Consider the following 23,915-nt stretch of genomic DNA (forward strand, 5'->3'; position numbering starts at 1 on the left):
TGCTTTGTAGTAACACTTAACAGTGTATGCACCAAACAACACATCACACCAACATGCAGTCGGGTGTGAAACGAGAATGAGTATCTTAAGTTTGAAGCTCGGATCAGAAGCATGACCTATTGCACATGAAGTAACATAATCAAGTCAATAGTCAAAGCTTTTCTTAAGAACATCTTTGTAATTTAATCTGCCACTTTGTCCCCTGTCCTCATTGTGAGGATGTTAGCATGCTGACATTAGCTGTTCCTACATACAGTCTCATATAGTCCTGTTTTACTCTTTACAGTTACTGTATCTTTAATTAAATAGTTTGGTTTTCAATTTTTTAAAATGTTCTCAATGCACCACTTTTAAATGTATCACCTTACCAAGTAAAAGCTAAGAAATGACATTTTTTTCATAGGTTTCATTTTTTATTGATTGTTCATATTTGATGATGAGACATTGTGATCCACAAAGAAGCAAAGCTGTTTCAGTATGAGCATCAGAATCCTGTCTAACTAACTGATGTTGTACATATAGATGAAATGATATTTTCTGCTTTTGAAACAAGAAACAGCGATCAATGTTTTAAGGACAGACAGAAATAGAACCGACAGTGTACACTGGTCAAAATAATCAAACATTTAAAAAATGAACACATTATACTAACACTATGGTGAAGTTTAAAGAAGAAAAACCTTTTACATATTACATGTGACTAAACATGATTAGATTTTTTTTTTCTAGAACAAGAGGGAGATATGACTTTTGACTTATGACTTATGACACCAGCAGGATTACGACAGGTCTGGAGGGCAAAGTGGCAAAATTCAGCGGGGATTAAGAAGAGTCTTCAACACTGAACGTGTGATCTTGTGTCGGAGATGTCGTCACACACTCTGTTGGTGTTTGTCACATACTCTGCAGGAAGATGATCAATGAGGAGGGTGATCAGAATAAACTGAGGGAACGTTTGGTGAGAAGACGATACAAGACAGGTACTGTGCATGTATCAGTGAAATACAAACATCCTGTGGTGCTTTGTTTCTGAAAGGAAATGCTCAGCTAAAGATGAAAATTCAGTCACTGTTATCTCGCCCTCACGATGATGGAAAGTCGGGTGAAGTTTCATAGTCGTAGTCAGTTGCTGCTACTCGCCGCAGCAACTCACAGACATCCAGTGTGTTCAACCTGTTAAAAGCCTCAGCAGCTGAGATGGGAGAGAATCTACACACAACAACTGTTGCCTGGATTTTTCACCAGTCAAAGCTTTGTGTGGCAAACAGAACGCCACTGTTGAAGAAAGCTCACATTAAATCTCAGCTAGAGTCATGTGGGACACTCCAAGGTCAACGAGGGGGTGAATATTCTTTATAGGAACTGTGTTTTACTCACAGTGTAAAGTGTCGTCTCTGGTCTTTGGTTCAGGTGGCGTCACAACATCTATACAACACACTATTAAAATTTTTTAAAAAAAAATGAAATACCACTGAACCTGAATCAAACCACTGTGTACCCCTGGGTTTTATATACTGTAAGGTTCACAGAGTGAAACTTCTGCAAACCTGTGGCTCCAACTGCGTCACAGAAGACCAAGGGCCGACAAAATCAGGGAAAAACTCCTGCACACCGTTCACCTCACTTGAAATGGAATTAAAGTTTTTGGTACTCAGACCTCGAAATAACCTAATGAAGGGAGCTGCGTCCCCAAACACTGTTATTAAAATTCATTGCAGGTGAAGTTAACAGTGTGCAGTAGTTTTTACTGATATTTCTGTAAGGTACCTGTTCTGAAGATCCTGGGCCATTTTTCATTCAAGAGCCTTTTTATACCATCCCTCAGCTGAGACACCATAAAACAGTCACAGCTTTGAATGAATGTTTAGGACGGGCTAAAGGACCAGCACGCACATCTGATTTTCACAGGAGGTGGACAGGGACTTCAGAGTATGAAATGAAATAAAAAATAAAATTACATAATGTAGTTAATGTGAATTCCATTAAAATACAATATGATGAGGGAACTTGCACTTTTTCCACATTTTGTTCCAAAGTACACTAGATAACTTGTGGTTCACTCAGACTAAAGCTGTAATAATATACAACTTGTTATTTATAATAATGTCTTCATGTGTTGCACTGTCAGATTTGAACAGCAGATGTCACCTTTGCTTCATGTATTCAGCTGAGCTTTCTTACAGAGTTTTGACATTTTAGGCTTCTACAGCTACAGACGGTAAGTGAACGCTTTGGTTTGTTTCATCAGTCGGGATTGACACAAAATGAAAATTATACAGAGTAAAAAAACAAAAATTTGAAATTGCTCCTCACTGGTCCTGTACAGTTCCTCTCTGGTACCTGAATGATGTGGATGTTGTCGTCCACATGAGAAAGCTGTTCCAGTTCAGAGTCCCTCCTCCTCAGCTTGGTGATCTCGTCCTCCAGCTGCAGCTGCAGCTGTTTGGCCTGAATGACGGCAGTCTTCTCCTGGCTTTGCATCAGCTGCTTCACCAGAGTGCTTTTCTTATTTATGGAGGCGATCAGCTCATCAAAGATCTTGTCGATGGCCCTCGATGCAGACAGCTCTGTTCATACAAAGACAAACATAAAGATTATCTCTGTGGTAAACTTCTGATTTGTTTTTTATGAACACACCTTGCCAGAGATCAAAACCTGGACAAGACTTCTTCTGTAGTGATCAATAAAGACACAGGATCAGATACTGAAGTCTAACATCCACACCTTGTACTCCTTCAGAGCTTGGATCAGCTGATTCAGCTCCTTTTCTCGCTCCTGTTCTCTCTGCTGGACTTTCTTTTGACTCGCAGTCAGCTGTTTCTGAAATGATAGTACAGTTCTGTTGATACAATCAGTACTTATTCTATTATTTCAGTCACAGGTGGTAATAAAAGTCTACAGTTTACCGTTTCATGATCACTAGTTCATCTGTGTGTTTTCTTCTACCTGTTCCTCAGCCCTCTCTGCTGCAGCTGACACTGTACTGTGGCCTTTCTGCTCATCTATAAACAATGGATGATGGAAACCCAGTAAGAAAAATTCAACAGATGTCAGACACGTCAGGCAGGACACGGTGGCTTTGTTGGGTTGAGAGAGAGCAATGAGAAACCAGTGGACTGCTTTTCATAAGACATGTGGTGTTGAGATAGGAAAGGGCACAGCCATGAGTTCAGGGATCTCTGTAACACAAAGTTAGGATTTTTTCCTTTAAAGCTACCTTTAAGACAATATGAGCACAAAACATTGTCACTTGCAATAAGGCCCTGAGTTGCCTTAGTAACCTTAGAAATTCTGATTAAAAACTCTAGAAAACTCTAGCTAGATATTTAATTGTTATATAATGTACGTGTATGTATATCACAAGCAATAACAAAAAAAAAAAAGGAAAATATTGGAGAAAAAAATTTGAAAGCCTTTTTAAGCAATAGAAACATCACGAAAGTTTAAAATGAAACAATCAAATATAAAATGAAGAGTTTAAGGTGCACTGTGTTGTTTTGGGGAAGACATTTTAATCAGTAGAGAATTTTTTTTATGCCTAAACAAACTAAATAAACAAACATGAGGACAACATCATTTTATAGTTTTGTTTATATGTGGCGGACCCTGCCACATTTCTAACTTCAAACAGTGTTCTGGGGACCTAATTTTCCTCTGAGATCAGCTTCTTTATTTAGTTGTGAAAAAAATAAACATTTCTGAGTTTGTATTATTACCTCATTAATAATGTATGGTAATACTGTCCTCTCTAAAGCTACACAGTGCCCCTTTAAATATTTGAAAAAACTCTAATTCCATTTAAATATCATGAAAAATGTCCTTCATTTATCCCAGATAGGTCATAAAGTTATCATTCGTCGTCTGCAGAGCTTATTGTAGGTGGTACAACAGAAAAGAGAGGCTGAAAGTAAAGTTCAACACACAGCTGCTGTTGGATCACAAGCAAAAAAAAGGCCAAAACTCATCAAGAAAAAAAATCAGCTGATGGAAACAAAAACATTATTCAGCATCTTGACAGTGTAAAAGAATTAGTTACAGTTTGAGATTATAAATCACTTTCATCTTATAATAAAAGTAATCACATGAGAGTCTAATAATGTCATTATTTATAATTAATGTCTTCAGACTGTCTCGACTCATTATTACATTTCATCTACAATAGTTTCTCAGATATATACTAATTATTTACCCTGTATTGCTAAAACAACAATCCCACTGATACTCAACATGCAGCCCATTGTTTCCTAGTCAACCAGCTGCTCCACTCTGTTTACTGTCGATGCTTCATTGTGTGTTTTGATCTGCTGCAAACCCAGATTGGCTCCAGACAGCGCTCGCTGCCTTCTGTTCGGCCTCCAATGTCGTCTCTGCTCCTTCAGCTGCAGCATATCCTGTCTGACCTCCCTTTACTCCACTTTCTAAAGCTGTATTTGCTGCTGACACTCTTCGGAAGAACTCTGCAAGGTCCTGAACACTTCTAAGATCTGATTTAACCATCTCTGCGAGACCAAGCAAAGTGCCTAACAATGCACCCGTTGCAACACCTGCTGATCCGATCAAAAATCTGTCAATCAAACTCTTTTTAGCCTCATTTATAACCTCCTCCTGTGACAAGTTTCCTGCTGACTGTCTCACGTGCTCCTCCTCTCTCTCTATTGCTCTTTTCACTGCTTGCAGCATCTCATTGGTTTGCCTCAGTCATCTTGTTCAGTGTACAGCAAGTCACTCAGTGTTGACACCGATGACAGAGGTGGAGTGAACTAAGTGTTTTTACTCAACTGTTTTACATATGTATGTATACACTTGATACGTCATTTTAGTGTTTATATTTCATGCTACTTTAAACTTCTACTTTATTACATTTCATAGGAAAATATTGTACACATGGTAACACTTTTAAGTTAATATTATTAGTAAATGTTAAATATAAAAATAACAAAATCTTAGTTAATAGTTTACAAACAATTAAATGCTTTATAAACATTATTAAGTAATTATTTATTGTAATTATGCATAATACGACATAAATGGTTAATAAATAGTGTGTAGTTATATAAACATCTGGATGTCCATTATAAAATTGCAGCTGTTGTCTATTAACTTTTACAATTTCTTAATGAATTGTTCATAAAGCATTTCATTGTTTGTTGAAACACACGTAACAATTAACATTTTAAACCAATACATTCTCTTCACATGGTTGGATGGCACTTTCATCTTCTACCCGTTTAACTTGATTGACTGAACTTGCCCAAACAATGGCAAGAGTGTCACCTGTTCATGTTCATTGCGAGGAATGTCGTTTTATTTTTTTACACATTATATCAGACTCAACACATGAAACAAAAAACATCTTGTATGACTATTTGCACTAGTTGTATAAACAGAAATTTCCAATACTTCAACATGAAAAGATGGAGCGGAATAAGGTCGAACAGATAAGTAATAAGTAGAATACAAAATAACTACAGCATGGGGAATAAAAAATAAAAAGTACATCAGGTTAAGTAAAAGATTTGTGAGAGTGGGATTTAAACCAGATCATCATCATTAATCCACCCTAAATGCTGTGGCCAAAATAATGGAAACAGCCTATACTTTGGTTATAAACCTCGGACGAAATGAAGTAAAAGTGGAAATCTTGAGAATGCAGATTACTGTAATGGATGAGATGGGAAGTGCTTTTAGCTCGCATATGTGATGGCCCTGAACGAGTGAGAGGATTTCTTTACAGAGATAAAAAAAAATGTATGTTATGCTGATTTCATTTGTAAATTTTGATTACTTTCACCCACAAATTAAAGGTCCCATATTATACTGTTTTTCATCAATTTCACACAGCTGTCAGAGGTCCAACAACTCCGTATTCGACATGTATTGCCCCAAACACATCCATGGTCCTGAACTCTAGCTGGCTAAAAGTCGCTCTGCTGAGCTCTGTTCACAGCAGTCTGTTTCTGTGCCTGCACCTTTAAATGCTAATGAGCTCTGTCTGTCAACACCTACTTGGGGCAGTAGTATATCTCTGCAGACCCGGAGGCTGCAGATTCAGGTCCGCAGTTCTAGGCCCCTCATTTTTTGCGACAGTGCCACCTACTGGGAGGAATGTGTGCCTGCAGTACCGGAGGCTGCAGTTTCAGGACTGTTCCGCGACAGCGCCACCTATCGAAATGGATGACAGCAAAATACTACTTCCTGTTTAACTATGGTATTAAAGGTTTATTCCACCCAAATATTAAATAATTGTGATTCATTATTAAAGGTAGATTCCACCCAACTGCCAAAATAACTGTTTTATTATTAAAGGTTAATTCCACCCAAAAGTTAAAAAAAACTGTTTTATTATTAAAGGTTAATTCAACCCAAATGCCAAAATAACTGTTTTATTATTACAGGTTAACTCCACCCAAATGTTAAACTAATTGTTATTTATTATCAAAGGTTTATTCCACCCAAATGCCAAAACAACTGTTTCATTATTAAAGGTTTATTATTATTATCATTTTATTATTAAAATTTTATTCCACCCAAATGCCAAAATAACTGTTTTATTATTAAAGGTTTATTATTATTATTATTATTATTATTATTATTATTATTATTATTATTATTATTATTATTATTGTTATTTGGTATTATTATTAAAAGTTTATTCCACCCAAATGCCAAAATAACCTTTTTATTAAAGGTTTATTCCATCCAAATGCCAAACAACAACAAGGAGCAATAGTATGTCTCTGCAGACACGGATTCTGCAGATTCAGACCCGCAGTTCTGGGACCACAGTGTGACGGATGACCCTGAGAATCCTCAAAGGCCTCTATAGAGAGATGCAAGAAATCAGAGAAGAAATAACATGTAATTACATGTCACTGACATATTCAATCCACAGATTGTGAAGTAGGCAACTGCCCCACATACCATTTGAATTGTTTCCCTTCTTTCTGTAATTGTCTCTCTATCCGTCTACTGAAATCCTCGACTTCACTAAAATAGTACATGGACAACATAATCACAGCTGCTTTTCTTAACAGAAAATATTGGAAACACTTAAGGCACATTAATTAACATAGCTACTTCTTAATTAAGGTATTAATATTACCAAATAGTTGATCAAGATTTGTGTTAAAAAATTACATTCTTACCTCTGATGATAAAGCTGACCAGTGAGGAAGACCCGCTCAGCCTCCTGCAAGGACAGACTTTGCAGCACAGACAGGCCATATATGATGGCCTTCCAAAAAAGAATGGTTACTGTAAAAATATATATACAATTTAAATACACCATCATACCAATGTTGAACAGCAAGCCATTATACAGTGCAGGAACTCACATGAATACATTACATGGTTAGACCTACTTCTGGAAACAGAACACCTAAGATGAACTGGACTTCATCCGTGAAGCCCAGTTGTGTTGGTGTTTTTTTCAAAACTGCCTCCTTAGAGCAGAAAGCCCACGGGACCTCACTGATCTCCTCATTTATGACTTTGCACGTGGGCTAGCGACACACATGAACCTCAGAGATCCAGAGAGGGAGAGGGAGAGGGAGTGATTCCCTTCAAACCCTTCCAAGGACGTTTAAAGGACCCAACGCAAGAAAATCTCACCCTGGCCAAAGCTGGGAAGCTGAAGGTGTCACTGCCTTGGCTAAACTTTAAGAAACTGGTCCCAGGCTGTGATGGTCATCCAATAACAGGTTCAGCTGAGCATTATGCTCTATATGATCGATTTCACGAGGACAACACAAAGGATGCCAGAGAGCTAACTGGCCAGTTTCAGGCTGACTTCACCATACTCGTCGGCAACTGTAAATACTATCAAACTGCGCCGACACTTATCGGTGGCTCAGGTGCAGTTGCTGGGTCCGGTATGGTTGAGACTGATCCTTTTACGAGGGTCAGTGTCGAGGCAAAGCCAGTTTTGTACTGACCCTCGTTACTGAAGCAGTCCGATGTAAGTGGTTAGCACACACATAGAAGCTAACACGAACCGCAGCCGGCACCTTGTCATTAAAAATGAAACACAACCACTGTCTCTTCTGTTGTTCTGTAGCTGGGACAGAATATAGGCACTTCTGTTGATTTTTACACCAACATGCCATTTCATTGTGAATTCCATCTTTGCATTGCAGCTTTATTGAAATTTGCAGTACATGGAGATGACAGACACACTTCTACACATACAAAGCAGCTCCATAATTAAAAATAAAACATGGACATTATAAGCAAAAGCTAAACTATGATTGGAAAAATGAAAAATAGATGTTTTTCCATTTTTTGTTGTTGTCATTTTAAGAATTAAGAGGAATGGTTCAGGGGCATGAATCAGGTACTTTTATATTGCAGATTTTATCTTATTTTTATAGATTTTTATTTATGTTTCCCAATAGATTGTCTCTTTCTTGAAATCATGTGACCGTTTGTTAATCCCAACATTTGTCTATCTCACTTTATCCAACTAGTTAAACACAGTGCTTATGGATTTGCATGAAAATGGTTGTACAAGAAAAGTAAAGAAAATAAATATAGAAATAGTTATTCTGATATATAACTGTACCGCCCCCCTTCAAGAGCTGCAGTTGATAGCTTTGTTTTCTCGTGATAGAAACTTTGATTTGGATGGAACGTGGCGGGGAGGGTGGTGGCTGCACCTTTTCATAGCTGTGGCTTACAAGGAACTGGTTCAAAAGAATGCTGTTTTAATTGGCATCTGGGGTCCGTTTCACAAAGCAGGTTTAGTGAAAACTCTGAGTCTGTTAACCCTGAAATGAGGGAAACTCTGAGTTTTCCGTTTCACAAAGGGAGGTAACTCAAACCAGAGAAAGAGGGGTAACTCCAGCCTGTTTCACAGAGAGAGGTAACTTAAGCTCTCGGTCAGTTACCATGGTAACATACTCTGTGAAACTAACCTGGTCGGGACCAGGTTTTTCTCAACAAACCTCGAGTTTCTCTCTGTCTCCGCCCTCTTTCAGCCACACACGCTATTTGATTTCCTCATTCATTCAGTCAGCAGGCGAGTTTTGGCGTAGTAGGCCTATAGTTCTGCCGTCTGTTTTTTGAGAAAATCATTGCAAAAATCAGTCAGTAGGGCTACATTAGAAGTTATATTAGGTGGCGACTATTTTCACTACCATGGCATGTCCTTTTGATATGATCCCGTGGATGAAGGTGCAGCATTACTGCGCAGAGAATTAAATATTCGTCGGGAGATGATTATCAGACCGTACACAGATGTTCTTGCATTTCCAGACAGTTAGCCTATCTTTTTGAGCGGTACCGTTTCACGTCACAGTCCATCATTTACATACACAACCTAATCCGTCCTTACATTTCCAACATTACCAACCGAAGTCATGCTCTCACATCCCAGCAGATATTGTGTGTTGCGCTGCGTTTTTTTTGCAAATGGGAGTTTTTTATACAACGTCGGAGATGCAGAGCACTTGAGCAAGGCAACTGTATGCAGAGCGGTCAGAAAAGTGTGCCTCGCCCTGAAACGGCTACTACCCATCTTTATCATTTTCAGCTCCTCTGCCTCCGTTAGAGGTGGCGGTGCTGGGCCACCACCCGTTGTACGGGCATCTGCTTTCTTTCTGTTGGCTGAGTAGAAGTCTGTGTTAGTTTAAATAGGCTTAATTATTTAACAGAACATGGTATAGATGAGAAGACATTTATGTGTGTGAAAACAGCATTATGTTGGGGATAAAACAACTGTACAGTCAAACAGCCACTTAATATTTACAATGTAAAACATGATCAAAATGAGTTACCCCCATGAGATTATGCCGAGGTCTTACCTGTTTGAACAATGTTTTTATGTTTCAACTTAAGCTACAGCCAAGTGCGCTTCTCAGCCAGGGTTGCACCTAAATTAAATAAATTAATAGGCTACCACTCAAGCAGTTTCCCCCTGTAATATTATTGTGATTGCAAAGGACTACATTTAAAATTACGCATTGACCCGAGCGCCAATGTTGTCCCACGCCGTCTCCCTCTCTTTTGCTGCTGCAGCGGTTTTACACTTCCTTCTAAAAACGTGCTCAAACTCACCGTATGAGCGCATTAATATTTCCAATTCCAGTGGGGCAGGCCCGCCGCGAGAAGGCAAGCAAACCAAGCAATTGCTTGGGGCCCCGAGCTGGCCTGGGGCCCCAAGACAACGACTGGTTATGAATAAAATGCAACGACAAACTGTGTGAGCGCCCCTTTGATAGTCAATGCAGTAGAGTGCAATGACACTGTTATTGGGATCCCCCTCAAGGGGGCCCCTCTCAGTAGTCGCTGACAGCAGCCAGCCAGCCAGGTAGACCTCTGCTGCCGGCAAAATGCAAAACCTCTGCAGTCATCACATGAAGCGTAATTATGCATCAGGAAGCCAGAAAAGAAAAAAGAGAAAGTAAGAGGAGGATAAGAATAAACAAGAGTGGTAAGTGATACATTATACTGGATAAAATAGCTCTACTTGTCTTGCACAATCACTGTAATTTCGCAGCAAGTAGGCTAGCAAAAAATGTTTATGTTAGCTACCTTCATGTCCATTTTGCTTGGGGCCCCCAAATTCCTTGAAACGGCCCTGCAGTGGGGTGAAAAACGTAGCCCTCCTCTTCCCCGTTGCCATGGTGACTCGTCGAATCAGGGCTCCATTGATGCTGTCTTTTTATACTTGTGGTGCACGTGCTTAACTCCAGGTTAAACTACTCCGAGTTGATCAAACTAACTCAAATCTGCTGTTCTGGAACCGAAAACTCAGAGTTTCCTATCTCAGAGTAGATCAACTCAGAGTTCAGGGTTAGACTCAGAGTTTGTTGAACCTGCTTTGTGAAACGGACCCCAGGTGTTTCCACCGTGAGAATGATCAGGCAGTAAAAGCCGACGATAGTTGGGTACTCCACCCTTCTGGCTCAGCTGACTTTTTGAAGGGTTTGTAATAATACGTGTTGTGCCAAAACTTTTTCTGTACACAACAGGTAATTATGCAGCGACAATAAAGGTAATACTGCGCCTGTTCATACCTTTTTCAGGTGGAGTGTTTTGTCTGAAACAGAACAAGCTGAAAGGAATTTGTTTTATTGTTTGTGTTGGCAGCATCCATACCCAACTGCTGGGAATCCGCTGTACAAGCGCACAGACTGAAAACAAAAAGGCCTTCGTGTTTAAAGTTTGGCCAGCAGCCAGATTACTTCTTTCTCATAAGTGTAGGTATGGCTCTTATTTTTTTTTCTTATCTTTACCAGTATTACAAAATAGAAATGACAGTTGGCAATTGAGATTCAAGGCTGCTTTAAAACACGTACATTAAACTTAAAGGTAAAACTTCAGTCATTATCTGACTCACCCTCATGCTGATGGAGTGTCAGGAGAAGTTTTGTCGTCTCCAAAACATTCCTGAAGCCTCACTACAAAAGTGTTGTAGCATTAACTAGGTGTAATCCTAGTCTCTGGACACCTCAACACACGGTTAAACTACTATTGTTCCAGCTTGGATTATGCCGAACATTCTGTAAGGAACCATTTCATGTCTTTCTTTGGTTTGTTTTTGTAGTTGATTTTTTACACTTCTTTTACATCTACTTCAGTTTTTTAGGAGAACGCTGCAATGCTGCTTTGCATTTAAATCTCCAGAAATGTTTCCATCAGCATGAGGGTGAGTAGATGTTAACTGAATTTTCATCTTTCATCTTTTTCATCTTTTCTGAAACAAGTGAGTTTCTCGTAAGATTGATTGTTGTTTTTGTCTTAAAATACAATTTATCTACAAGGAAAACAGTGTTGTTGGTCTTACACTTTAACATTACATGTAAATGTGAACAAAGAAACAACTGAAATAAATACATGTGACCAATCAGCTTGTTTTTTATTGTTGCACAATACATATATGGCAAAGGGTCACATATTAATAAAAAACATGCAATCACCATTAAACAGTACACCATTGATTCGGAATTGTACTCCCAAAAAGCCACAACAAAAACAAACTAAAAACAGTCTTCTCTTTTAGTCTCTTATAAGCAGTGAGTCAAGCTTTCACAATTGTCATTATGCACCTCAAGTGTCTTTCATTGTACACGCTCCTTGCCTCCTAAATTTTGATGTGATGAAACTAAAACGAAAGTGAAATGCACATATATGATTGGTAGCATATCCCTCTGAAACACCATAAAGTCATAGATAATCTCTAACCCAACAACCACTTTTATATTTAAAGGGTAAGCCCACCCAAAAATCAGAAGTCAGCCATTACCTGCCCACCTTCATGGCTGAAGTTTCATAGTTGATAAAACATTTCTGGAGTAATGGAACAGCTGCAGTAAATGTAAAATGTAAAAACAAAAACAAACAAACAGCCAAAAGCAAACATAAAAGGGCATCTGGCATATTTCAAGACTTTAGAAGCCCTGAGATTCCAAATTGATAAGAAAAGGGTGTAAAAAACATATTTTCAAAACAATTGTGTAATCTCCATGCTTCTGAAGACTTGGATAATTCTGGACAAAACTGGACACATTTTGTGGTTTTCAGTTGTCCCCACCTGCTTTAGTTGTTTTAGGAGGAGACTGAATATTCATTTTTGGGGTGAACTTGTCCTTTAGGATCATTAATCAAATTGGGTCTGTAAGAAGCACACACACATTTCCATTTTTGATTATTTTGCCAATCAATTTACTTTTGGATTCAAAGCCAATCCTTCAATTTTATAGCTTACCGGTTTTAAATATAATTTGACATGACCTGTGTAGGATTGCGACAATTAATACATCGATGTCAACCTCTGAAGTGCTGCCTTCTATTTGATTCAGTGTTCAGTTGAATCGATTCCAGGGATTGTATATTCTTTCATACAAATCAAAAAGGTTGGTCATGATGGATTTAAATGTCTCTTGTGTGATTACCTTCTCAGCAACCTCTACCATTGTAACGGCTGGCTTGACTCCAATTTTTTTCTTTAAAGAAGTAAAGCTGTTTTAGCATGAGCATCTGAATCCTGTATACCAAAATTATGTTGTAAAAGTACAGTAAGTGATATTTTCTGGTTAGCTTTTTCAACATGAAACAGCGATCAATGTATAATGGACAGACAAAAATACAGCCAACAGCGTACACTGGTTTGATTTAAATCTGCAATTGAAACATTTAAAGAATGAATCAAACAAACACTGAGGTCAGCTCATAAATCAGAAATAAGTGACTAAAGTTTAAACCTCAGACAAAAAAATACATATACTGTATATATATCACATATGATGAACATATTAATCAGAGAAAAAAGATTTTTCAGTAAATATACAGGCAACTGATCTCTTCTTATATTTACTAGCCACAATATTAAAGGTTTCAATTACAGACAGATAGGGCTTGGTTCTTGACGGCCTCTGCTGCACGTTTTGCTGCCTCCCAGGGTGAGTCTGCTCCTTCTGCTGCATGATATCCTTGAATACCTCCTATCACTCCTCCTACTGCAGCCACTGCCACTCCAACTATTCTGATTGCTGCTCCTCCTGATGCTCCTGCTGTTGCTGCTGCTCCTCCTCCTGTTGCTGCTGCTTCTCCTCCTGCTGCTTCTCCTGCAACTGCTGTTGCTCCTCCTGAGGCTGCTTCTCCTGCCACTGCTGTTGCTCCCCTTGCTGCTGCTGCTCCTCCTCCTCCTGCTGCTGCTCTTATTCCTGCTGCTGCTGCTGCTGCTGCTGCTGCTGCTCTTCCTCCTCCTCCTGCTGCTGCTGCTGCTCCTCCTCCTCCTGCTGCTGCTGCTGCTGCTCCTCCTCCTCCTGCTGCTGCTGCTGCTGCTCCTCCTCCCTGCTGCTGCTGCTGCTCCTCCTCCTCTTCCTGCTGCTGCTGCTCCTCCTCCTCCTCTTCCTGCTGCTGCTGCTCCTCCTCCTCCTGCTGCTGCTGCTGCTGCTGCTGCTGCTCCTCCTCCTACTGCTGCTGCTGCTGCTGCCTCGGCAGCTACTTGTAAAGCCTGTAAAACTTTGACCACTCCAACCATCACTGCTACACCAAGCAAAGCTCCCAACACTGCACCTGTTCCAACACCTGCTAATCTGATCAAAACCTTATAAACTCTGCCCTTAGCCTTCTTTCTGATCTCTTCCTCTGTCATGTTTCCTGGTGACTGTCTCATGTTTTCCTCCTCGTGTTTTATCATTTGCTCCACTGCTTGCAGCATCTCATTGGTGTAGTAGCCTCCATTGTTTTCCATCACCATCTTGTCCATCGTCTTGAGCAGCTCCTCCACCTGGAACTGGTTGCTCCTGTATTCATGCTTTGGTTTTTCTTTCCAGTATTTATTGTCAACGACGTGGCACCGTCCTCCACACTTATTAACCAGATTTCGCACCTTCCTTTTCTGGTAGACAAAATCCTCAATCGTCTCTCCCTCAAGGAGATCGTCACCATGAGTGAAGAGAACTGTGGCATATTTGAAAGCTTCTTCAGAGAAGTATTTTTGTATTTTGTTGATGACTTCCTGCTCCTGCTCTGTGAATTTTTCCACTTTGAGCACAATGAGAAAAGCATGAGGCCCAGGAGCACACTCTGTGATACACCTCACTATCTCAGGCTTCATCTCCTCCTCAGATCCGTCTGTGTCAAAGAGACCAGGAGTGTCGACCAGAGTGATGCTTCTTCCATTGACAGATCTGGTTTCTGCTTCACATTTACTTGTTCCAGAGTTAATAGTGTGGTCGATCTTGAACACATCTTCTCCGAATATGGTGTTAGCCAGTCTGCTTTTTCCAGCTCCAGTTTTTCCCAAGATGACAATTCTCCTTTCGTTTGACACTGAAAGAAAATAATATCCATCACTAATACTGTATTTTTGTTGTTGGGATTTCTTCATATGTAAGAAGTTACATATGATCAAAGTTGTTGATGTTATAATGTTGTGTATGTGATGCAAAGTATATCCAACATTTAGCTTACCTAAATTGATTAATACTCAAGTTAGTTAAATGTATATCTGACGCATTGTAATAACAGCTGTGAACTACCAGATTTGGCACCAGGGTTGGACTTTTTGTCATTTTAGGGGCAAGGCTATTTGGCCTTTTTTTTAGGGGCACCAAGGCCACATGACAGGGCACAATTGAGTAAAATTTGATGGTTTTACCTTTCAGATTGATACCATAACATAATAATAAGCAGTTAAATTTATAATAAGACACGGATTATGTATTAAAACATTTTTAATACCAATATCAAGTTAATGTTACATTAGAAAACAGGTTTTTTTTAAAAGTAGGGTTAGGGTTAGGTGATTTTGGTGACACTACACTGAATATTTGTGAAGTTATTGAATTTTTTTCTAACAGACAATTCCCCAAAATTATGGCAAAGCAAATTTTTTCCAAACAAACAGTTGTAGAATAACAAGCAAGAGACCATTGATGTTTGGAGTGATTTTGGTGACACAACACTGAATAATAGTGAAGTTATTGAACATTTTTTGTCATATCTCTTTTTCTGTGTTGCACTTTGTAGACGGCCCCTGAGATGGCTGACAGGGACCAATGTTATTTGTCCAGCCCGGAGGACCGCTCGTTTTGATGACAATACGGTTGTAGCTCGTTGTCCTTACTATGGTAGGAAAGAACTGTCATTTGTGGTTTAACAATGTTTCGCTTATGAGTTATTGATCGGGAAAGTTTGAATCTGTGAATATATTTCCAACTTTACCGAACTGAATCCTACCACGTAAGTCAGTTACGTATCATGTCAAAACCGGTTGAGCTCGCGTGTTACCTGTCGTAAGTGACGTTCTTCCGTTTTGAGATGCTGCTTCTGTTTGAGGGGCTTTCACGTGAGATCGACCTGCGCAAACCACAAACTCACTGAAGTTCTATTCAAGGCAAGCCCACTACGCTGCACTGGCGCTTTTTACATGGAACTTGGACAGGGCCAGGGGCTCAAAGGCCACTGTGGCTGTACGCTGATTTTTTTTTTTCACGGGCCATCAAAGCCAACGTGTGGGGCTATGCCGGCCATTGCCAGCCTGTTTGGCACACCAGAATATTCAATGTCAGCTACTTCATCAAAATACTGAAGGATTCGTTGAAAAACGATTAAATTGACAAGCTTAAATTTGTTAAGCTGAAAGAATGCGACTCCTAAACATCAAAACAATCCTTAGCAGATAACAAATACCAGATAAATGTTCACTTCTATATGCAGAGAACTGTGTACTTACCTTTCATGTTGTCAAATGTGAGGTGGCTATGCTGTAAAAGTCAGAGTGAAAAGACTGCTTGCGTGCCTGTGCAAAGTTGCTAGTGTTTTCTTTGACACTAGGGAACGTCTTCTGAGGAGGCTCTAGGTTGCTCAGTTGCTTTAAGCAGTCCAACATGTAATTAAATCTGGGCACGTCCTCATTCGACGTATGACGATAGTTGTGATACTGTCTGTTCATGTTCCTGCTGATATTCAAATCTGGTCAAACCACAAAGAGGTTTTGTGTCTTTCTATCAGATGCATTCTTTGTCAAACCAATCACAGCTCCTGTTTAACATTCACTTGTTAACCATTGGTTGTTTTATCAGGACCTGAAGGGAACATTCTCTGGACTGTTTGCATATTAGTTTGAGTAAAAAAAAAAAAAGAGCAACTGCTGACTGTGAGTATGTTACCTGTCGTCTTTGACACTTGACAGTGATAGAGGGTCAACAAAGGCCCGTTGCTCTTGACAACACATTGTACAACCACAACCTGAGGACAAAGCACATTTCAGCTTCAACTTCAAATATTTATTGGTTCAACAACTTTATTCGCTCAAATGACTTTCTTCTAAAAAACTTTCAATACTGATAGTTGACAGCAGAATAAAAAAAAAAAAAAAACCCTATTAACAAAAACTATTAAGAATAATATATAACAAGACTTTGTCAGGTTCTGATGACTGACCCTCAGATACAGTAAACACATTTATTCCCACTAAAAGTGAAACTCTCGCCAAAATGCAACCTGCGCTTTTTTTGTAAATGCATATGAGTCAAAACTTTGTGTAAAAGCATAATTACTACGAAAGAGGCCCTTTTAAGATTGACCGTATTTTCGTTTTCGGCTCAAACTCATTTTTAATGGGAGTGCATGGGGCACTTTTACCCTAGCATCAAAATCGCTGTTTTTAAAACACTAAGAAGGCTCGACACAACATGAAACTTTGCTCGTAGTATCACCAGGGCCCATGCACTCACATTGAAAATGAGTTTGAGCCAAACATGAAAACACGGTCAATCTTAAAAGTGCCTCTTTCGTCGTAACTATGCTTTTACACGAATGTTTGACTCATATACATTCACAAAAAAAAGCCTAGATTGCATTTTGGCGAGAGTTTTACTTTTAAAATAACGTCTCCTCTGCTGTTCACCTGTGCTCCAGTGTGTTGACTTCATTTTATTTTAACACAAATACAAGCTAAACTTGACTTATAAAATTGCACTTTTTCCTTGCAATTGTCACACAGGTACGTATTTTATTCAACACAAAGATGAGGGCACACAATCTAACTAACATGTACTATACAAATGTGTGTGTGTGTGTGTGTGTGTGTGTGGGGCAGAACAAAGAAACAATAGTGGTCACTGATATCACATGTGGGTGTGATATGCTCCAGGCTCAAGGAACTTGTATGTATGTGTGTGTGTGTGTGTGTGTGTGTGTGTGTGTGCGTGTGTGTGTGTGACGTGATGCCAGGTTACAGAAGATGGTTAACTGCATGCAGAGGAAAGCAAACTACCGATAACCCGACCTGAGATCACAAAAGCACCAAAACAGTGAACAACACATAATTTGAACACATATGCATCACATCAACCAGGGTTTAAAGTCTTGTGCTTAGCTGTGCTATGATATGCTATCAAAGCAGAGTTCAACATTACCAGTCTTTGAAGAAAAAGTGCTGATTGTCACAGGAGAAGGTTGGAACTCCAATGTTGAATGCTGTTCTTACAGTTTGCTCTTTTCCTTTGCAAGGATAGCAGCTTGATGCTAACTTGTTTGGTGTTCCTCAGATTGTGAAGTTAGCAGGCAAGCTTTGCGTCACAGCTGCTGGTACAAACTGATCTGGAATACCAGCAGGAACCATGTCGCTGGAGTTTGGGCTTTCTGCAAATGCTGCTTGCAGCTTTCCACTGCTGTTAGGCCCAGAGAAAGAGATCTTGAGGGCAGGCAGCCCCACGGGGGGTGATGTAGAGGAGCTCTTGAGGATAAGAAGCAGAAGAAGTAGAGAGAGTAGAGTAAGAAAGTAAGAACAAGGGGGCGCTGGAGTTTTCCCCATCTGACTATTGGGTCAGACGGGGGTCTGTAACCCTGACCAATAGTAGCTCAAAGCTGAATTTTGCACCTAGATGCGAATAATGGGGAATTCTGGAACAATGACTTCAGGTCAGAGTTCATTTTGAAATCCACAATGATGGGTCCCAACATCCCCCCTTTGGTCCCAGGATGTCACCTGATCCTGTGAGCACAGATCCACATGTATAATCCATAGTTTGAAGGAGTTCATCTGTCAGTTCATTACAGTTTATCTTGATTGCTTTGATGCAGCAGTTAACTCAGACTCCACATTTTCAAAACAGTTAACACACAGGCCTAAACAGTGGCAGTCATGGTCAAAATAACAATTATTTTGTTTGCAAAAGGCTCTAACCATGCTAAAACATTTAGAATACGCAACAAAAGCAAATTTTGCCTTCAAACAACACAACTTGCAAACAAGTGTATGAGCTCTTCCAATCCACCAATACATAATGGACAACAAAATACAAAATACAGCACTCAGTGCAAATCAGTGCACCATTGCTTGTCATTGTAGCCTATAACTGTACGTAGCTTTCATGCCAGTGCCATTTGTTGTCAAATTTGCCTTCTTGAAAAGGACTGGATCCAGAATCAAAGAGGCTTTGATGCAAATGTTATTGATTCCATTGATTTTTTTTTTCAAACTGTGGCTGAAAAGTCAAATACTGTAAATATTACACAAAATACATGTGATCCAAAATAAAATCCATTAGAGTATAAGAAATTACAGTTTTTGCCGAATGCTTACACACATGTTGCAGACTTTGGCTCACTGTGTCATAACTTAACACACAGGTCGAGTAAGACAAAGCACATGGAGATAAACTCCTAACGTATATGGCAAAATGAAACTCTTGAAACAAAACTTAACAATCCCATTTTAAAACTTTTTAGCATCAAAACATTAAACACATGCACCTTTGTTCGCACTCTTTCCTAGCAGCAACAACACACAGATGTGCTTTATGCAAAACACAGCTGGATTTTTTGTTTTTTTTGTGAAAGATTGATCCACTACAGTTGATCTAGACACATGAAAACAAAATAGAGATACTTCAGGTTTTTTTTGTTTTTGTTTTTCAGGTTTTTGCAAAAGTAAAAGAAAACAAAAAACACAGAGACATGGAACAACTAGAATGTTCTACAAAACATAGTGTTGTAAGGGAACTATTGGAAGACATTTAGGCTATGGATCCTGTCTCCTGTTGGCATTTGATCACCTCATCCACATCACAGGCAATGTCCTCCCTTGCCAAGCAACGGGGGAAATATCACCTTGCATGCCGTATCCAACCCTGTATGGACCTCACCTCAATGTTGCCGCAAGCCTCTTCCATGGCTTGTAGAAGAGGCATGCGGGCATGTGGCTGACGGTCATAAACTTTCCAGCACCATGCTGAGAATAACTCCTCAATTGGATTAAAAAATGGGGTGTATGGGCTGCGCAGGGAGTCAAATGGTTAGAGTGCATGCCACGTATGCAGTGCATATCGTCTCTTACAGAAGTTGACTTTCATGCGGTGCTAATCCTTCTGCCCCTCATCTTCAAAGAGAAAGTGGACCACTTCATTACAGTTGGACAGGTATGGATTCAGTTCTTATATCCAACTGAAAAAAAAGTTTAGAGACAATACTTGTTTGTATCTCTCACTGGAAACAATACATTATTATTATTATTATTATTATTATTATTATTATTATTATTATTATTATTATTATTGTTATATTTTTAAGACTAATGACTCATATCAAATTGTTAACTTTTCGCATTTTGATTTATGAAGTTTGTTTAAAGTAGGTTCGGGAACTAAGACCACGCCTCGAACGCGTCCCAATTTCCGCACCAGAAGTACTTAAGCCCACCGCATCCGTTTCTTTCTCCTTGACTCAGTCTTCACATGATCGTGACAGACCGACAGCAAAAGAAAGAAAAAGAAAAGAACGCTTACCTTAACAATGGACCAGCTCCTTCTCTACCCGTCAGACAGCGACACATTTGAAGGAGACCACCACACTCCAGAAGTCCCAGAAACTTCTCCATCAATCACCGAAAATATCCAGCCTTTTCAGCTACCTCGGATGGGCTCCGTCATCCACATTCCCCGGCGCTCTCGGCACTCATCTTCCGACATCTCCAACATCGTCGGACCTTCGCTGTCCAGCAGCCCAAGGGGAAGATCCCGTCTCCGGTGTCCCGAGCACTTCCAGGTTTGCAGCGCCGCATCCGCAGCAATGTCGATGACGTCACAGCGCGTCGCACCGCCCGAGACGTCCAGCCTTCAGCATCAGCCCTCTCAGAGGGCCAGGTCGTATCCCACTCTGGACAGGCCCTTTCTGTCCCAGAGTCATCCCAACCTCCTTCCCTTTTTCCTCAGCCCTCACAAACCACCCGAGCACACGCATCCTTCCATCCCAGCATCCTTTCCTCTTCTCTCGTTTCTACCTTTCCTGTCCAATCTTCCCTGACCACCTCAGCGCCTCCCACCTCAATACAGGCCACCACCGTCACCCAGACCGCACCTCCAACAGCGACTTACGCCTGCGCCGCTGGTCAAAATCCTCCATTTCCTCCTGTTTCTACTTTTCCCCCTCCCTTCCCCTACCCTTTCCCCCCCTCCCCCATAACCCACATGTAATTAACATTTCTCATCCTCCATTTAATGCCCCCCTTTTTTCCACAGCTCCACCCACAGCAGGTTTCAGCGCTTTTCCCACCCTTCTTCCTCCACCCAACAACTTCACCTTAGCCACCGCACCACCCGTAGCACGTCCAGCCGCACCCGCTCGACCATCCCCCGTGTCACCCTCACTCAGGCATCAGATCCTTGCTGGTAACTACGTTGACCTCGCTCAACTCATTCACCCCTCCTCATGTTATCCTCAGTTCCCCAGGGAAGTGCTAACTCCACACGGCCCAGTCGAACTCAAACAGCCACTCACCACCCGCTCAAAGGAACTCACAGCCGTCGAATTCGCCTTCACTTTCTCTCTCTACCGCGACGTCATCTGTTCCACCTTCCCAGACCGCAGGTCAGAACTGGATGACTACATGTCTCTGATCCTTGACCTGGCCTTGCGGTTCGGCGGACATGGTTTTTACACCTACCACATTCTATTCGCTTCCCAAGCCGCCGGACGCCTGCAACAGTTCAACGTGGGCCCGGCCACAGCATGCACCCTCTCCGCCCCCTTGCCTCGCACCACCCCAGCCCAAAATAAACGGAACTCTGCCGCTTTCCGCAGCCTGCCCATAGCTGCCCCCCCTCTGTCTATCACCCTGAAACCAGCCAGCACCCAGCCTACCCCCCTCGGCCCCCTTCCCAAAGGCATGGACAAGAGAGGAAGACCAATCCTCTACCAGGGCGGGAGAATGGTGTGCAATAATTTCAATGACCTGGGGTGCAGCGCCTCTAGCTGCCGATTCCTCCACACCTGCTCCTTCTGTGGCGGCGCCCACTCCAGACCCACCTGCCCTCATAACCCCACCAAGCACAGCTCGTGTAAGTATCTCAATACACCAATCAAATTCAACGCTCTCGCCACTGCCTTAAAAAACCATCCAGAGCGCCGGTTCGTTAAATTCCTCATTCAGGGTCTTACACACGGCTTCCACCCAGGTTTACAGGTCACGCCATATTCCTCCTACATATGCCACAATTTGCAGTCAGCAATCACCGAGCCCGATATAGTCGACAAACTCCTGGATAAGGAAGTTAAAGAATCCTTTATGATCGGCCCATTTTCCAGCCCACCCTTCCCTACATACAGAATCAGTCCAATCGGCATAGCCACCAGAAAATACTCAGGAAAAAATCGACCGTCCCAAGTATCAATAGCTTAATTCCCAGCCCAGACTTCTCAATGCAATATACTTCTATCGTCCACGCCATCTCCCTCATCCGCCTAGCCAGCCAAGGAGCCTGGCTATCCAAGGCTGACATCACCAGCGCTTTTAAAGTCCTCCCCATCCACCCGACTTCTGGGGTCTCTTCGGCGTCCTCTGGAAGGGCGCATACTACTTCGCAGTGCGTCTGACCTTCGGGTGCAAAAGCAGCCCGAAAATATTCGACTCTCTATCCGAAGCACTCTACTGGATCTTGACTAACAACCACAAACTCCCCCACGTCCACCAACTCCTCGACGACTTTCTCGTCGTCACGCCGCCATCTTTACCCCCACTACACGGTCTCAACACTCTGACCTCCACATTCCTCGAACTCGGAGTTCCCCTAGCCCCAGAGAAAACAGATGGCCCCAGCACTTCCTTGGAGTTCCTGGGCATCACCCTGGACTCCGTTTCGCTCCAAGCATCCCTTCCTCCCGAGAAAACCCACCGGATCGCCCTACTCATTTCCAACTTCCTTCTGGCCCACACATGCACCAAACGGCAATTACTCTCGCTGCTAGGCCACCTCAACTATGCCATCCGTATCATCCCCCAAGGTCGTTCCTTCTTGTCTCACCTCCTCTCCATAGCCGCTTCCGTCCCATCTCTCCATGCTCACGTCCCGCTGGACGAAGCATGTAAGATGGAGCTAAAACTGTGGCATCACTTCCTCTCGTCCTGGAACGGCATCTCATTCTTTTATGACGACCACGTCACCAAACAAGAAGACATCCAGCTGTTCACAGACGCAGCCCCTTCCGTCGGCTTTGGCGGCTATTATGGCGGCAGGTGGTTCTCAGCCACATGGCCGCCCGAATTCTCTTCCCTCACTCCTTCCTCCACCATATACGAAATGTACCCAGTCCTGATAGCAGCCATCCTTTGGGGCCACGAATGGTCAAAGAAGACCATCGCCATATATTCAGACAACAGCGCCGTCGTCGACATAATCAATAAAGGGCGGTTGCATTGCCTCGACATCATGCAGTTCATGCGAAGGCTCACGCTGGTCTCAGCCCAACACCAATTCCTCATCCGTGCCTCCCACATCCCAGGTCACTTTCTTGTTTCTCTTTCCAGAGATTCAGACAATTGGCACCAGCCTCCGAACCTCCTCCAACCCCAGTCCCACCGTTTTCAGCAACCATATTCAACTGACTCCGAAGGCCGAACCTCGCCCCACGACGAAACGTTTGCCCCTCACTTCAGACCTCCTCGCCCGCTGCATCAGTACTCTCCGCGCCGGCTATCTGTCTCCACACATCGACAAAGTCCTAGAGTCCATGTTCTTGTTAGCTTTCTATGGCTTCCTACGCTGCTCAGAATTCACCGCTCCATCCCTCGTCTACCAACCAACTCGACACGCCTCTCTATCTGACATTTCCATCCAGTCCACCGACACCCTCATCTTCCACCTCAAACTCAGCAAGACCAACCAGTCTGGTCAACCTCAACCCATTTACCTTTTCCGTCTAGACTCTTTCCTAAGTCCATATGAACCCATTTGCAACTACGTCACTTCAAGACTAGCCAACCAAGCTTCCCCCCAAGACCCTCTATTCGTCTCAGAAACCGGCCAAGTTGCCACACGATTCTGGTTTCACCACCATTTCCGTCAAAATACCCCCCGAGCTTTATTCCGGTCACTCATTCCGCATAAGAGCCGCCTCCACTGCTTCCAGACAGGGGATCCCTGACCACACCATAAAAATCCTCGGCCGTTGGTCTTCCCCCGCGT

At 41.8% G+C, this 23,915-nt stretch overlaps 1 protein-coding gene and 1 pseudogene across 1 annotated transcript; one reads left to right on the forward strand and one right to left on the reverse strand.

Moving 5' to 3' along the window:
• Positions 1–1,082: 1,082 nt before the first annotated feature.
• Positions 1,083–16,223, reverse strand: LOC115589393 (uncharacterized). The gene is made up of 6 exons (XM_030430236.1): positions 16,184–16,223; positions 13,875–14,778; positions 13,348–13,513; positions 2,706–2,820; positions 2,325–2,567; positions 1,083–1,192 (listed from the first exon to the last, which is right to left on the reverse strand). Exons 1-6 carry the CDS (start codon positions 16,188–16,190, stop codon positions 1,083–1,085), a joined length of 1,545 nt encoding a protein of 514 aa, XP_030286096.1. The 5' UTR covers positions 16,191–16,223.
• Positions 16,224–22,152: 5,929 nt separating this feature from the next.
• On the forward strand, positions 22,153–23,335 carry LOC115589394 (uncharacterized; annotated as a pseudogene).
• Positions 23,336–23,915: the final 580 nt, after the last annotated feature.

Source organism: Sparus aurata, chromosome 10, assembly GCF_900880675.1.
Source record: "Sparus aurata chromosome 10, fSpaAur1.1, whole genome shotgun sequence".
Taxonomy (NCBI): Eukaryota; Metazoa; Chordata; class Actinopteri; order Spariformes; family Sparidae; genus Sparus; species Sparus aurata.

What these genes read in the sequence shown, in the direction of transcription:
- LOC115589393 (XM_030430236.1), bottom strand. An exon ending in GCAGCAGCAGCAGCAGGAGG is followed by an intron (nt 13,514 to 13,874) that starts AGGAGGAGCAGC and finishes AGCAGCAGCAAC; the next exon opens with AGCAGGAGCATCAGGAGGAG. An exon ending in TCAAGAACCAAGCCCTATCT is followed by an intron (nt 2,821 to 13,347) that starts GTCTGTAATTGA and finishes CTATCATTTCAG; the next exon opens with AAACAGCTGACTGCGAGTCA.